The 16,579-nt window shown below is 47.0% G+C and overlaps 1 protein-coding gene across 1 annotated transcript in view; it reads right to left on the bottom strand.

Annotated features, from left to right (window-relative positions):
* Window positions 1-16,579, bottom strand: part of ADAP1 (ArfGAP with dual PH domains 1) — a 57,382-nt gene that overhangs the window by 38,487 nt on the left and 2,316 nt on the right. The window contains exons 2-3 of the mRNA XM_035339251.1: window positions 8,611-8,741; window positions 6,785-6,876 (exon numbers count right to left, since the gene is read on the bottom strand). Of these exons, the coding sequence (XP_035195142.1) occupies window positions 6,785-6,876; window positions 8,611-8,741 (223 nt within the window). The remainder of the gene's footprint in view (window positions 1-6,784; window positions 6,877-8,610; window positions 8,742-16,579) is intronic.

Genomic DNA, 16,579 nt, shown 5'->3' with positions numbered 1-16,579 from the left:
GACAGAATTCTCTGTTTCAGTTGAGTGTATTTTTCTTGAGGTTAATTTGTATGTAAATAACCCAGGGCAGATATCACATGCCTAATACAGGACACTACATCCAAAGCCCCCTTTGATTTCAAGACTCTGTGAACAGAAATGATTGTAGCAGTAGCCTTATGGTATTTTATTGCATTTCTGGTGATGGGACATGCTGCAAATAGGCAGTTTGTATTTGTTAGAAAAATACAACCATCATTCCTGAACTGCGGAGACGCACAGCTTTCAGGATCAAGTCCAAAAGCTTCAACAGCCCACCTAAAGTCTGGCAAGCTGCTGCTTACAGGGAATGTGTCATGGTTTTGGCAATTAAAACAAAGCTCTTTGTAATTATCAGGATAAAAACCTGGGAGCAAAGGAAAAAAAAATAAGGAAAGACTGCATTTCCAACAGAATAGCAGCTGCCCACCGGACGGAGCAGGACTGCGTGGCACCAAGGAGGCAGTCGATCTGGCGGCCAACAACGCACTGCCAACACCAACACCTCCAAATCTCATCGTAGGTACTTCTTTGCTTGCCTGGCCACCCACACAAAAGCACGTGGCCCCTGCCAAAGGATCAGCAAGAAATGATTTAAAAGTCAGTGCAGCAGCCTTATCTTGGTCCCACACACTCAAAGCCTTTGTTGCAGAGCAGAAAACAGCACAGGAAAAGCTGTTCTTGTGTTCAAACAGTTTGATATCAAACTGTGGCTGCATGGCCTCACTGCTCCACACAGGAGTTCTGGTCAGCCAAGTTTATAGTGTTCAATTTATTGTTACACAAAACCTTCAGCAGGGCTGGCTTTCCTGGGATGCTCTATGGTGCACCCACCACAGGGACTCCATGGCTGCTGTGCCTTTTTGGACACGTAGGCCAGTCAAGAAACCCCAGCCAGAGCTGTAAGTGGCCCAAAAGCCATTAAAGAGCAACCATCAGTCTTCTGATGACGTCCTTGTGAGCCACCAAACCAGACAGAGCCTAAGGAATGTCATCCAGGAATGTCTTCTCCGAAACCCAAATCTGCAGCATCTGGAGCTTGTCAGAGGTTTGTCCAGGAAAAAAATAAAAATGCTTTTTCAAAGGCAATTCTGTGGGCACAGCTATGCCAAGTTTCTGTCAAAACTCTGTTTTAATGAAATTTTAACTCTGAGCCCAAATTTTTGCTCATGCAGTGCAAGGACAGCCATTGCAGTGTAGACTAAAAACCCTTCCAGCTTCACATCCTGCTCCAGCACCTTTTCCTATGGGGTAAGACAGCTTTCACTACTTCTTGCCTTACCAGCGCAAGGGGAGTTGAGCGTGATTCAAGCCATCACAGGAGGCTCCAGCACTCAGGAACCGATGAGCAGCCAGTCTTTGAGAGGCTGTGCTGCAGTACCCCAAAAGCTTTTATACCCAAGGCATCAAGGCACTTTTGAAAGCCATGGATATAAGATCTGAAGAATCTTACTAGTAAGTAGGAGCTGGAGCAAAATGCTCAACCTTAATGCTTAAGCCTCACTGGGATACATCATCTCTGACTGATGCCTCACCTCATTCCAGAGGAGGCAACTTCCCAGCACAACCCATACCGCCCCATTTTTCCTACCAAGGCACTTAATGCACTGTACAGTCAGTGTATTTCAGTGTTTTGCAAAGACCAAACGTATGACGCTCTGTGTTACTGAATCAAGCAACAAAGCAACATGAACCACTGTTAAGTGCTGGGCAGGGACATGGACGTACTTCCAGCATCACAAAAGCCCAGTAAGAGCTCGTCTCCATCTTCTAAGAGCTTTCTGTCAAGCATATGGCTGAAGAAGGCCTTTTTCCTTCACTTCTACCCTGTGCTTGCCTGTATCCACCCCAGGAAACACTACTGGTACAGCTCTCAATCTGCTGCCAGCATACAGAGCTGGAACAAGATCACTCCTGACCATCCAAAGAGAGATTTTGTGGTTTAAGTTCCTCACCCAACACTCTTTGGGTCAGCGCTGTGCTGGTGCAGGAGCAGGGTCTGGTATTCTTTTCAGCCTCAGGGACTCCCCAGATGTACAAAACTTGGCTGCTCTGCTCACTGCTCCTGATGCGTGGGCCAAGCTGCTGGCAGATGGAAGTTGAAAGGAGAGGGCAGAATGGATTTTTTGTTGTTTGGTCTGTTTTTGCCTTTTTTTTTTTTTTTTTCCTATACACAGCTGGTAAAATTTCCCCGGGCAATTCCAGAGCACCCCTCCAACTTCTGTAACCACTGCCAAATTTCTGACAGAGCCAGGAAGCCACGATGGGGTTTCTGGAGAATGCAGAAGCCAGATGCAGCAGGCAACACCACATATTTTCCAAGGAATGAAGCAACTTTACAGGCAAGAAGAAAAAAAAAGACAAGCTGGCTCCAGAGCACTTCCTCCCTCTTGTTTTGAACTTTGCAATTCTTCAAGCAACCAAGGCAGAGGGATTCCCAAAGAAAAGACTGAAATGAGTGAACAGCCTGTCCTTATTATGGCTCATATGTCAGCATCCTGATGCGCCGACTTTGAGAGCAGCTTCCACAAAACATGCCCAGCCACCGCAGCCATCCAACAGAGGGTGTTGTAATTAGAAGCATCAAAACCTCCAGATGCTGCAGAACGCAGGTCGGCACACAACAGCGTGCTGCTAGTGGTGGCTGGAGGTGTTAGCCATGGCCATGCCACCCAGGGCTGCGAGCTGGGAACAGCTCCTGCTGCTGCAGTGATGGGGATGCAGCAAGGCGAGGAGGTAGCTAAATATACACCCCTTTAAGAGGCAGAGCTCCCCTGATCTGTGCTAGCATTTATCTGCTGAAAGGCAGAGGGAGCCTCTGACCAGAGACAGAGAAATACAGCCTTGTACAAAACATCCCCAACGCACGACGTACCCAGAGCTGTTTGTATAGCAGCACAGTGTGTGAACAGGACCTGCTGCTGCGAGGGATCACATCCATCCTGTTGCATCACATCCACGTTGCCATTGCAGTGAGCACCCACACAAGCAGAGCTTCAGGCTCAGCTCTGAAACTCTGGCATGCAGGCTGAAAATTGTCCCTATGCAAAATATCCGCAAGTTGCAAGCACAGAGCAGACAAACCGTCCCATAAGCAGCAGCTTGCAGGAGGACTAGCCTTGCCTCCTAATTAAGAACAAAATAAAAAGCCTTAAATAAAGAAACAAAGAAAAAAACCTTACACCCCCCCCCCTTATAACTCGCAGGTTATAAGCCTGGCCACATACATCTCCACCAGGCATCCGGGAAGGGCTGCAGATTGAGCAGCTGCCCCAGCAGGGTCAACGTGACCTCGGAGACTGCTTTTACGGGGCTGTGGTTGGAGCTCAGCCACCGCTCGGCAAAGCTCCCCAGAGCGCAACAGCACCACAGGATGAAAGAAACATACAGCAGAAGCAAAGCCCATGCTGCATTATCAAAGGAAGCCAAACTAAGTGAGCTCAGAACGAGCCACAGACATTTCTGCCAGCCCAGCAGCAGAAGGGATGAAAACGCTTGTGGTCTGAAAGCTGGCTGAGCAGCAGGGCCACCTTCCGCGTGCTTGCAGCCTGACCGCTGCGAGGGGAGCTGGGCGCAGTTCACAGCCACCTCACAACATGCAGCACAGGTCAGATGGCCCCAAAAGGACACAACAGCAGCTGGGACTGGCACGCATCACCTAATTGAATTTAACCGAGATGTGAGATGGAACAAAAACCCTTCGGTATGGGTTGTATACATATTTCACTCCCATTATGCTCAAAGCAGTTATTTTGCAGCTTGTCAGTTGAAGGAGGTTAAAATCTGATCATACCCCTGGGTTTAGCATCAGGAGCTCCAGTGAGCTAGGATCAGTTGGGCAGGAGCCTCTGCCATCTCTGGCTCTTTACTGTTCAGTAGCTGCCCTCCAGCGCAGGAGGGCACAGCTGCCTCAGAGATGTGCTGACCTCCAGCTCTGCCAAACACCCACAGCATCCAGTAAAGCCAGTGGGGTGGCTTTACTCCATTTAAATTTACTCCATTTAAGTCTACAGCTTGCAGGTTGTTTTGAGACACAGGGAGACAAACTCCCCCAATGCTGTCACTACTAGGAGAAGCACAACAACTACATGAAGACCATCCTTAATATCCCAAGTACAATCAACTCTCAAAACAGCAAGACCAGCTGCTGGGATTTTGGATCTCAGCGACACAAACGTGGTACTGGATCCTCTCAGGACCGCAGCACTCCATGAGAGCTGTCTGGTTATCAAGGACAGCATCCACATCACAGCTGCTGCTGGCATAGCTAGCAACTCCTCCTGCCATTTGGGTAGCACGGCGAGCTTGCAGCACACTTTTTCTTCTTTACATCAAGGAGACACTAAGGAGAAGACGAGAGAAACAAGCCTGAATAATGCTCTGCCAAAAGACTGTAGATTTTTGGTTTAAACCCAACTCCAAGGAGAAGCAGAAGAGAGAAACAAGCAGCAATTTTCCTTTTGTAGATGCACCAGCTTAGGAAGTGCAATTGATTTACGGAGCAAGATCATGAAGCAGTGGATGCACAGGGATGGCAAGGATGCTAGAAGCATCTGCAAGGGGCACCGCAGCCCCCACAGGGTTGTTGAGACATGCATCGTAAGAAACCTGCGGCCACCAGACCCTGCAGCAAAGGGATACATCTGCCCTGGGGAGACAGAGGCTTTTGTGCATGGAGGTGGGTGGGTCAATGGCATGCCAGAGCCTGTAGGAAAGCAGGCAGCCTGGTCAGGACAGGTCTTCTCATCCCCCAGCTGGGTGGGGAGACCAGTGCTAGGCAGAAGAGCAGTAATCCTGTCACCTGAGCATAGACAGGCAGAAGGCAGGTTGTGTTCTTGACTGTCACAAGGCAAGTCCCCTCCACCTCCTCCAGCTACCCAGTTTGAAGCATCTTTTTTTCCAATCACGAGTCCTTATGAAGCTACAGCCCTGACCTTTCAGATCCTCACCCACACAAGCACTTCTGAGCCCCCAAGAAACCCAGTTTATTCTAGTGGTGACCCATCTTCCCCCACTTTCCTCCAGTCAGGACCCAGGAGCATCCGTTCAAGGTGGGAACGGAAAGGTCCCAACCTCCCCACACGCTCAAACTTTCCTTTCTCTTTCCTGGAAGAGGCAGGGTCAAAAAGGAAAAAAAAAAGTCACTTTTGCTGAAGCTATTTTTTCCTCCAAATAGAGGAAAAAATAAACAATGGTGCTGCCATGTTGAGCTGAATTTGCATTGTCTGCTCCCCAGGATGAACACTACACACACCACAGAGACTGCGGGACTGCTCTGGCTGGGAGCTCCTTCCTGGCAGCTTCTCCTTGGGCTCTCTCCCACAAAGCACAGGTGTTGGAGCAAGAGGAGAGGTAAGGCACTGAGACGTTTTTCTTGAGAAAAATAATCCTGGCAAGAAAACCACGCCACGCTCAGAGTACGCTTCTCCACAACACACAGTGGCTTGGCCAACCCTCAAATCACTCCTGCAGTTGCAGGCACTGCGGAAGTTGTTGCCAGAAGACATTTTAAGATCAAAATGAAAAGATCTGCCAACTGTGCACAAATGAATGTTTTTTTTATTGTAAGGCCAGGCAGTGCTGTTCACACCTGGGCCTTCCCAGATTTTGCATTTTGGCACTGTTGAGTAGTGGGTAATGAATGCACCACCAATACACTTCATAGAGACAACAGGTGCCCCCTTCTTTCTTTTCTACAAAGGCTTTTCGCATGATGCAGGAAGACAGAGATAGGATGAAGAATAAAAAGTCACCCTGAAAATGAATGAAGACTCTCATGAACCCTTTGGCTCACCTGTGGTGTGATTTGGGGAACACAGCAAAGCTTTCCTGCTCAAAGGCTAGAATCTCACAGAGGGAATCCTACAGATGCTTCCAATATTTCAATTTTAGGCACCTCTTAATGTGTGAACGCATTTCAGAGCCTCACATACGGACTGGGCATTTCCATAATGTGGTGCTGAACAAAACCTGCTGTTCACTGGTGACAGCAGTTCAAGCAGCAAGCTCAGGGCTACTACTCACCAGCTTGCTCATACTAAAATACAGGCTCTGGAAAATATGCCCTCCAGAGAAGGATCTGAGAAGACCGTTATCACAAGCATTTAAAACTCTCTTGGTACATGGCAGGATCAGGCCCTAGGAAACAATCCTGCAGAACAAACACCACCCGTTCATCCTCTCCTTGCTCCCTGGCCAGTACAGCACGTTCTGTCTGCTCAGCTGCCGTGGTCTGTAAAGTGTGCCCCAGCTGATGAGGGAGGTTTACACTACATGGTAAGGGATACAATATCTTTTTGCTTGTTCCCATGGAGGAGATTATTTGTCATGTCATGAAGAATAAAAGAAGGGGGAAAAAAAAGAAAATCCACCATTTTGGCACTAAAACCCAGTATTTTTGTATTACAAGTAACCTAGCCTCTCATATATCAGATAAGCGAGTTATGTTTTGATGCAGAAGGGCTATTTGAAAAGGCAGAAATCAATGGGTAGAAATTGGCATTTTTGTAGCCTTAGGAACCTGGAAGAGTCTGGGGAACAGACAAACTATTGACTTCACCGCATCATCTCAACCGGACTTATTAAATAAGATCCCATGCGTGGTATAAACTCTACCATATGCGTTCAGAAGAACAAAGATTTTCAGGGCCTTCTATAAATGAAACTCTGAAGTGGAAAAAATGTATCATGTGAAAACTAAAACATTACAGAGGCTGCAGCTGCACAAACAAATAAATGTTGTTTACCAGCAGAGGTATTTACTTACTGACAGTCAAGAAATGTTGGCTTGTAATAAAACGGTGGCATTTTTGATTCATATTTTGCTTTTGCTACATTGTTTCCATTTGCGGCCATAAACTGTAAAAGAGAAGAGAAAAAAAAAAAAGAAAAAAAAGAAATTTTAATGCTATTTCTTCTTGTCCTCCTTTGTTTCTACAGAGTAATAAACTAAGTGGGATGGGGCCTGTGTTCATTTATTAAAAGGCTTCTCTGTGTGCAGAAGGGATGCTGTAAAGGCTGTGTCTGCAAACCAAGCCTCAGAAATTAGCCCTGGAGACCCGTCAACATTCTGGCTATGCAGATATTACAACTCTGATCCAGCCTGACATTTCAGAGACAGGGCACAGAGGTGAAAAAGGAGCTAAAACTGTCGGTGCTCAGTATCCCACAGCAGTCTGCTTAATACTACCAGGGTGTGTTTTTTTTGTTGTTGTTTTTTTTTTTTTTTTTTTGTTACAGATTTGCTGTAGGATAGGAAATCCCATCAGGTCATTTCAATCATTTGGGCTGCTGTCCCTCCTAGGAGCCACGCCACTCTACTGGGCAGGGACTGCCCTGAAAATGATCGCATCCCACTCCCTGAGAGCATCTGCTTAATACAGTGCTGGGGATGGGTGCACATCCCAGTCACACGTGCACAATTCCCACTGGTCCCCACGACAGCAGAAGGCAGCACAGGGTGGCATGTCCCGCCAGCAGGAATAGGAACGTGATGGCTCCCAGAGATGGCTCCAGCAAGGCAATAACCTGACAATATGACCTATGCTGTTTGCTTTGGTGAGGAACACATCGCTTGTCAAAGGATAATTTTATTTTTGCAAAGCCATGCCAACAACCTCAAAAAGGAGCTTGAACTATATAAAAAAAAAAAAAAATCATCTGCCCTGACAGCCCTTCTTTCCTCCTGACCTCTTATAAAAATGGCTAGCTGAACACACTGCAAACAAAACCACTTCTTTTCCTATTCATAGATTTTATTTAATGAAAGTCACTTTACAAGCCTAAGAAAAACATCCGCTCCTATGCAGCCCATGCTAAATATGTTTTGCCTTGTATCAAATGTCAAGCATCCAAGCAGAACAAGCAGCTAAGCTTTTATTTTATTATTTATTTCTAAGCAATTTTTTTATTATTATTACTTTCATGTTTTGGCGGTTCTTGAGTTTACATATGCAGTCTACTCAAAAAAAAAAAAATCAGGGAAGGGAAAGCCCATGCAAAACAAAAGCCTATTTTCCTCATAAAACACATGACTAAGGGCTGTGGCTTTCAGAAAAACCTCAAATCTACAAAATAAGATAAAAATCAATGACTGTTAGCATTCTCTATGCCTTTAAAGATAACGACACTCAAAGCATATAGGTTTCCTGGTTGGTTTTAGCAGCATCATCCAAATCTTCTCAGGTGTGTTGTATAAATACGGATAATTTATGTTGCAAGGGTTCAATTCTTCAGAACACTGAGTTTAAAAGCTTTCAATGCTAAGTGGAAGAGAGTCAGAAACAGCTGAACTGGGCAGGGATGGTAGACTACAGCTGGAGGTAACATGAGAAAACGGAGACAGTCCATTTAGAATTAATATTTTCTATACACTCTTTTTTAATGGTATTTTATAGGGGTAGGGGAAATCCTCCCAACTTCTTCATGAAATGGTTATTCAATTTTTCAACCAGATCTCATAAGTACAGCACCACAGATCTCATTCCTGCACAGAGGAATTTAGTTTCCTGGGATCACATTTGCTGTAATATCTTTAGAGAGGACTTGGTTTTACCCAAGCTCACTGGCATTTCAAGCCTGAGACGCATGTACCTCCACTTGAGCATCATCCCAGTCATCCAGACGGACAGACTTCACTTTGCTGACTTGTGGAATGTTGCGATGGATTCCTGAACAATTCAAACAGATGAAGATCCCTAAGCTATGCGACGCCCAGTCCGGATCTGAAAGAAAAACAGAAAGAAAATTGCACTTGGTTGGTCTATTAAATTCAGCACAGGAGGCAGGAGAGGTGGCCAGGACAGGGGATGGCAGGGGAGGTCAGGAGCTGAGTTCCCTGATTGAGAAGGCATCAAATAAACATACCAGAAAAGGTCTGTGTTAGTTTAAATTAACAGTTACACCAGTTACACTAATAATTAACAGAACTGCAATCTCAGCAGCAGCAGTTATTCACAGAAACCCAATACACAGACAACCGTATGTGCCCAAGAACCCCAGGAGTCAATCCACACTCACATGAAGAACAAAATGTCTACCCTTCACCAGCAACTCCCACCCAACAAGCCCCATGTGGAGCAAAACTGCCCTATAAAACAAGCAGCTCAGGGAAACCCTTATGCTGCTTCTCTGCTTTGACAGTTCTTACTTTATTTATTGTTTTTTTACAGTGGAAATGCAGCACACAGACTTTCCTCCCACAGTTGTGGCTGCACAGCAGAAAAGGCCTCTGAGCCAGGAGGGTTTCCAGCCCTCGCCTTAATGGAAAAAGGCTGCTGGTGGCAGCTCTGTGCTTTCTCTGAGCAAAACCACGCGCTGTTTACAGCCCTGAGCTGACGTCTCACACAAAGCACTTTAAACACACGTCCCTCGTCTCCAAATTCCTCCTCAGGAGAGCCGCTGCCAGCCACCAGAGGCAGTGCCCAAAACACAGACGTGAAGCGGTGGAGGGCAGGATGCATCCAGCGGTGTCTCTCATCACCAATAATGCCAATACAAGCCTCTTTGTCTGAACCCCGACCAGCAAATGTCAGCGCCTGCCATTCCAGCTGCACCCCAGAAGAAAGAGCTCCCTGACAAGTCGCCAAGCCAGCCACAAAACCATCACACAACCGATGGCGGCTCCTCCGCCTCCTCCCTGTGGAGAACTGCTCCCAGCATGGGCCGCTGGCCTCATCCTCCCCACACCAGCACAGGCCTGGGGGCCGCCCAGGCCTAGGCCGTTACCGAGCAACGAGGGCAGGCCTTAATTTCTCACAAAGCACCATAATTTGTTTATTTCCCCACAGTAATTTGCTGAACACTTGCTCCTCATGAAGCAGCAATTATTTATAACAGGAAGGGGAATGAGCATTCTCCTCACACACTGGTACGGCCTGGCCGCATCAGCACAGCGGGGACAGGGAGCAGGGTGGCACGGGGCACCACAGCTCTTCTGGGTGGGCAGCCGAGGCTTGCTGCCAGTCCCTGCCCGCGGGGACAGCCGCGAGACCCCCGCACACCATGGAGGGGACAAATCCAGTTTGCTGGTTGTGTTTAGCTATAAAATCATGAGCTAAGTGAGCAGCCTCACGGGATGCAGCTGGGTGTCTGCCCTGGAGAGAAGACCGAATTCCCAAGTTGCTGCAAGTCCCCCAGGGCCAGCAGCCACATCACAGGGGACTAGCGGCCAGACATAAAGGTGGTTTTTAGTACTTCATGTGGCCTCCCATCCTCGTGCAAGACTCCAACCGCTACAGTTCAAGCATGGCAAATAAAAAAATGTGCAAGTCAACCTCAGCATACTGCGGCAGGAACCAAGCGCCACCAGCACGGAGCAATACCAGTGAGGGCAGAGGGTGCTCTGTGCCATCGGCCCAGATCCCTGGTTGCTCACCTGGGGCTGACTCTCCTTCACATCACAAATGAAGAACTCAGCAGACAGGCACCCCAATTACAAAGGTTGCTGCCAGTTACAGAATTACAGGCTTGCAACAAGAATCTTATACACTGCAGCATCACTGTCCCATGGCAGTCCAGAAGCTGCTTTACAAACTCAAAAGCTGGTTCAGTTGTAAAAAGAAACAAAGAAATAGGCAAAAAGGAGCACATGGAGCTCATCATAATGTCCCCATCTCTAGCTGTGAGTTATAGGGCTACCTTCAAGCATAGCTCAACACAAAGCCTGCTGAAGTCACACTGCAGCAAATGGAGAGTGTCAAAATGGCCATGGGAAAGGTCTGATAGCAGAGAGGCATCAGGCACGAGGGATAGTGAGAGGGTCTGTGGGATGGGGTGACCACAGAGCAGCACATGACAGCAGCAGTGAGGAAAAGGAGGTGGCAGTAGCAAAGTCTGTGAGTCAGGAGCTAACACAGTCAGCAGCACCATGTGCTCAGCCACGCTGCTACACGGTAATCAAACTTCAAGCCTTCCCAGAGCACTGATACCTGATTGCAGCAGCACCTGTCTCAGGGAAACATGTATCAAAGCATGCATTGACTTCTGTGGGATTTAATCAGGAGCTTCAACACCTGTTTTACATTAACAGTTTTATCTTAGGCACGTAGGTAGATTTCTTTATACTGTCTGCAGCTTCATGTTTCCAAGTCCTCTCAAGTAAGCCTTCCACTGCCCGCACTTATGTGCTACAGGACTAGGAGACATCACATATTCCTCAAAACAGGGGTGAGGATCTGTTTGAGTGAAGGAACACCCTGTAAAAATATCTCTGGGCTCAGACAGAGGTGATGTCAGGTCTGTAGGACACTGAGCCAACTCGTACCCAAGCCACATCTTCTCAACATGGGCGAACAGCACCTTAAGCAGTGAGTTTCATCCGCAAATGGGACTTTACAGCATCCTCCTAACACCAACAGTATTTTCTTTAGGCCAGAATCTTAAACTTACATCCCTCCCACTCCACACAATATCAAGCCGTGTTTAATTAAGAAAGCAAAAGTTGGGCTATACACAGGAGCCCATACGTGTGTTCAGAAGATGGAGACCACAGGGCCATTGGTGTCAAGACCCAACTCTTGGAAGGGATAGTCTCAGCTCATTTGATAAAACCACACCTGCCCCTTCTTCCTAGTCACCTTTCTTACAGCATTTCTTCTCTTACTGAGCTCCAAGCTCTGTTTCCACCAAACAGCAGCATCACACGCAGTGCACATAGGGGAGCACAACAGGAGAGCTGCACATTTAACTGCACTTACCGAACCTGACACCGGGCAGTTTGCACTGCTGCTGTACATTAACAGCAACTTCCTGTTCGTTCTTCTACGTGCTTTAATATATAACTCTTCAATCCAAAAATCACGCAGCAAGGGGGTTGTGGAGCAGGGGAGATGTAAGAGTTGTACATGCTTGGCTGTTTGTGGCCTGCTTTGAAAAGCCTCGGGAGTTAAGTTAGACCCCTCCAAAAAAATCACTAAGTAGTGGAATCCCCAAATCAACTGATCTACCAAGGGATATCTCTCCAAAGTGTCACCAGTAAAATAATTTATTAGCAAATTGCTAGTTGAAAAATCCAGGCCATTATGGCTCACACAAGCCCTCTGGTTGGTGCATCCCTGTGACTCTGTATTACTGTGCTGCCCCCAGGCACGACGGAGGGCGGAGGATTACCTTTCTCCATCTTCCGGAGGTTTCTGCCAAGGCCACTTCCCCCTCGCACTCATGCCCCACAGCCTGCCCCGCGTGCTTGTGACACAGTTTTCAGAGAAATCCAGCTACCGAGCCACTGCACCCACAGATCTGCAGAAGCTGGTGGCAGATCCACATGCAGCTGGCCAGGGTGTGCACCCAGTTCTGCAGGGATGCTTCTTTAAAATCCTTTGTAAAGCACACAGCAGCTACAGCCTTCCCCAAAGCACATCACTGCCCCTCTTTCTTTGTTTCTGCTCTCCAGCACAAAAGACATGAAAAAATCCTCAGCTCATGGCAGATAATGACAGAGATCTCCAACTTCGGAATATTTGCAGGCTTCAACCCTTAAAAACGACTGCACTAATGCAGACTCTGAGACAAGACAACATTTTATCAAGCATCTGACTAAATCCAGGTCTTTACACAACCGGGAAAGGAAGTTTGGGGAAGAACTGGTGGCACCTTTTAGGTCAAGGGAACTGACTCCCTGCTGCACAGCCAGTGGAGAGATGCTTCTGCAGAGCAGTGACCATCAGCAGATGTAGCATGAGCAGCAGCCAGCTGGAGTCTTTGCAGCCACCTGAAGATCACCTTGCTGCTAGATACCTCAATTGTTGGAGCACGGTCTCCACACTGGACACCTGGGGATTTCAGTAACTTCATTTAAGCCACTTTATTGTTTTGATCCAGAAAATGCAGTCATTGCCACACACTCCTCACTCTTCCAGATTATGATATATTGCCATTTTGGTGCACTAGTCACCACTTGGGCTCTGCCCAAAAAAGATGATTTTTTTCTACGCCTCCTAAGTGTCAAGCAAACAGCAGTGAAGCCTAATGAAAACTCTCTGGCATTCCTAAGTTCCACACAAATGACTATTCCGTTATGCCAAGCCAAAAGGAATAAAGACTAACAAGGAGCAAAGGGAACATTAAACCAAATGAAGTTTTTAAGTGCAGAAAGTCTGTTATCCTGCAGCATTGTGGCTCCAGAATGACCAATGCTTGCTCTAGAAGGCTTTCACTGCACAAAGCGGTAGAGTTTTTTCTCACTTGTAAATAGGTTACAATGACTTTAAAAATAAAAACATGATACAATTTCATTTAAAATAAATAAAAAGATAAAGTCAAAATAAGGACATTGGGGTGACATTTTCATATCTTTGTTCATCTGAAAGGGAAGGCACAGTCAGAGATTAGAGAAGCATCCAAAGCAAAACTGAAACACTTGGGCAACACAGCTAAATTCAGAAATTAACTTCCCCTGCCAGCCTCCTGGGGCCACCACAAGTCCCAGGAAAACCCAGCACACAGCAAATGAACTCTGCAGCTTCAACTCTGTTACTAAGTGTAAGAATGGCCCACAGAGGAAAAAACTAGGCCTGAACCCCCAAAAATAATCAATGAGAACCAAGATAAGATAATTCATACAAACCAAAAGGAGAGTAGAGAAGATTGGAGGTGGGATGGCAGTGGAATATATTTTTTTCAATCAATCTTCCCAGTACCCTGGCTATAAAAACAAGGTTCCAGTTTGAAAAGCCCTAAATGCCATCAACCTGAGTAAAACTCACATGAAGTAGAGAAGTGATAGGCTCAAAATAGCCACGTAACAAGAACAAGAACTGACTCACAAAATTCACCCACGTCCCCTCTCCACCTTTTGCCTTAAGCCAGCTATTGCACCAGCGCTGACCAAGATAAACATCTGCAAGAACGTGGCCAACGTATTGCAACGCCCCAGAAACACATCCTCCAGCTCACACCACTGGCTCCGGCATGTCAACGATGGCCTGGGCCATAAGCTGTGGGGCTGCATCCCAGCTACACCGGCTGAGATGGAGCCAGTCTTTTACTGGGATGGAGCTTCCACACGTATTTCTGAGCTCCTTCCCCTGTTCGAGGTGATAAAGACTTATCAGAGGAGAGAAGAGAACCTGTGCAGGTAGGCAAAACCTCGTTTTACTCTGCACAAGGAAGGTAACCTGTGTCCTGCAATAGGAGATGTAATCGCTGGGGTTTTAGTGCAATCAACGCAAGCGAAGCCCTTTCTGCTTGCCACTCGACTGCTGTTGATTTGCTAAACACCACAGTCAGGAGAAGCCCACGTTCGGCACTGAAGTTCTGTTGCTATTTACTCTGGGAAAGGATTAGGAGGTTAATAAACAGGCCCTGGTCATGCATGTTTAAAAATAACAATAAAAGACATTAAAAGTGAAGCCAAACAGCCTCCCACCAACACTCCTCGTTAAGTAGGAACATTTTTCAGTCAAGGCACCAAAGTTGCCAAGGTCTTTTGATTCAGCTGTCAGGTCTCAGCAGCCCCCTCTGCTTGCTGCCTGCAACCCACAGCACTGCTGCAAGCCTGGCCATCGGGAAAGGACAGATAGCACCGTCACGTTACACATCCTTTGTTTGAAAATGTTCCCTTTCCCTGCAGAACGTGGCTGAATACAATGGCCACAGGATTTTTCCCCCCTTTTTTCCCTCCACTCTGTTTATGCCAAGGGAGAAGAGCTGGCAAATTCCCGGGAAGAAAAAGAACTCTTTAAGCTGGAGGACAATGGAGGTGCGGGAACAAGTTTCCACTTTTAGCTTGAAAATGAAAAGACCGTTTCACGCCATTAGAGCAGCAAAGCTCTGGAACAGCTTTCCAGTGGGAGGTGGTGGGGGCAAAAAGAGAGAACGAGCTCCATGGCAGAGCCCCATCACTCCACAGAGGGGATGAGAAGATGTCACCGCAAATGACAGTATGAGACAGGACCCGATGACTCAGTCACCTGCCTTCCAAATCTGTGTTTTTAGGACTGGGGAGCGGACACAGGATGGAGAGGCTTGAGATCAGTTCTTCCCAGAGCCCTCCTTAATCCAGGAGGGATCAAGTCATGCCTGGCACTCGTGAGTTTTCCTCGAATCACCACCCTGATTTCATGAAAGCAAGGGATTGGAAAAGCTTCACCTGCTTTAGAAACAAGATGATGCTGGGGCTGCAGGAAGGCATTTATAACCCCCTCAGCTGCACACCACCCACCCTCAGGCTTTTATATATACACCACTAACCAAAATACCAAATCCTCTCAGTTTTCTAGCACAAAAGCCCTCTGATATAAGGCTCCCCTCTATCGCTCTCCCTCTGTTCCTTCTCCATTTCACCCATCTGAGCCCCATGCACTGCAAGGTCAATGTTTCCCTTACTCCTTCCAGGGTGCAGGTCCCCAGTAATCTATCCCAAATAAGAAAGATGAAAATAATAATTAAAAGAAGAGAAAAAAAAAAAAAGCCATGTAAACTATTGTAGGGTTTAAACTGCGGGATACTTTGATGGGATTTCCACTTCTGTCATCAGAGCCTCATTGTCCCCCACAACGTAAAATGATTCTCACAACCGTAAGTTACAGAAAAATGGAGTGAAGGGAGTAATACTCAAGGTCTTGTTATGCCCTGAGATAACCATCACTCTCGTGACGTGTGGAAAGATTGCCCGAGACAAAGAATCATTTAGGGGGAAAAAAAAGGACTGAACTGCCACATTAGTCTTGAAGAAAAAAAGATTATTCTAATACACTGAGAGCCATTACACACCAGCAATTCAGAGCGATCACTCAGTTTGCACTTAAGGCTGCATTTACCATGCTGTCTTCGTTGTGGAAGCATGTCTTTAAACCCACCAAAACAAACACGCTGCAAAACGACATTTGGGACTCTGACTTCGATGCAGAAGAGTGTAAGGGCAGGGCACCCCACGCCCCATAACAACCTTGCTGCTGTAGCTCCTACCCCGTAGTTCTGTTCCAAAGATGCGGCTAATGCAATCTCATTATTCTTTATGGATGGATGACTTTTTTTTTTTTAATTCAGAAACACCTTTCACTGCAAAGTACGGTTCTGCAAAGCAGCAATTAATAAAAAACTAAAACAAGAACTGCAAGTATGAAACGTAGCCACAGCGATTTTTTTTTTTTTGCCACGCTGATCACCAGTCTCTGCTTCAGCATCCTTCCTGCATTCCCAGCTGTCACGGCCAGAGCACTGTAAGCCTGTTCCCCCTACCTGAGACATGCCCTCAAAATCTCATCTGGGAGAACGCTACGGAAGCTCTGCTTTTGTGTAAGAGATTTTCCTGCCAGCCCACATGCTGGTCCCAGGGAAGACAGAGAGCATAGATCTGACCTTCCCAAGCATCAGATTCAATGCCATTCGAGACTTGCCACGCAAGTAGCCTTGGTTCTAGGACCTGGCCGCTTCAGTCGTCCTCAGCTGGGATGATTTAAGTGGCAAATGCTGGCCCAGAGCCAAGCAATCCTGCAGCTTTGCCTAGAGCTCACCAGCGATCCAGCTAGGTGACGACCCTGCAGAGGACAAAGCTCCTTCCACAGCCTAGGAGAAAAGGTGCTGCCTCCCTGATGTTCCCTGTCCCTTCTGGGGGCTGATT

The sequence above is a fragment of the Oxyura jamaicensis genome, chromosome 14 (assembly GCF_011077185.1).
Source record: "Oxyura jamaicensis isolate SHBP4307 breed ruddy duck chromosome 14, BPBGC_Ojam_1.0, whole genome shotgun sequence".
Classification (NCBI taxonomy): Eukaryota; Metazoa; Chordata; class Aves; order Anseriformes; family Anatidae; genus Oxyura; species Oxyura jamaicensis.
The sequence above is the reverse complement of the archived record's forward strand: the minus strand, read 5'-3'. Positions and strand labels throughout refer to the sequence as shown.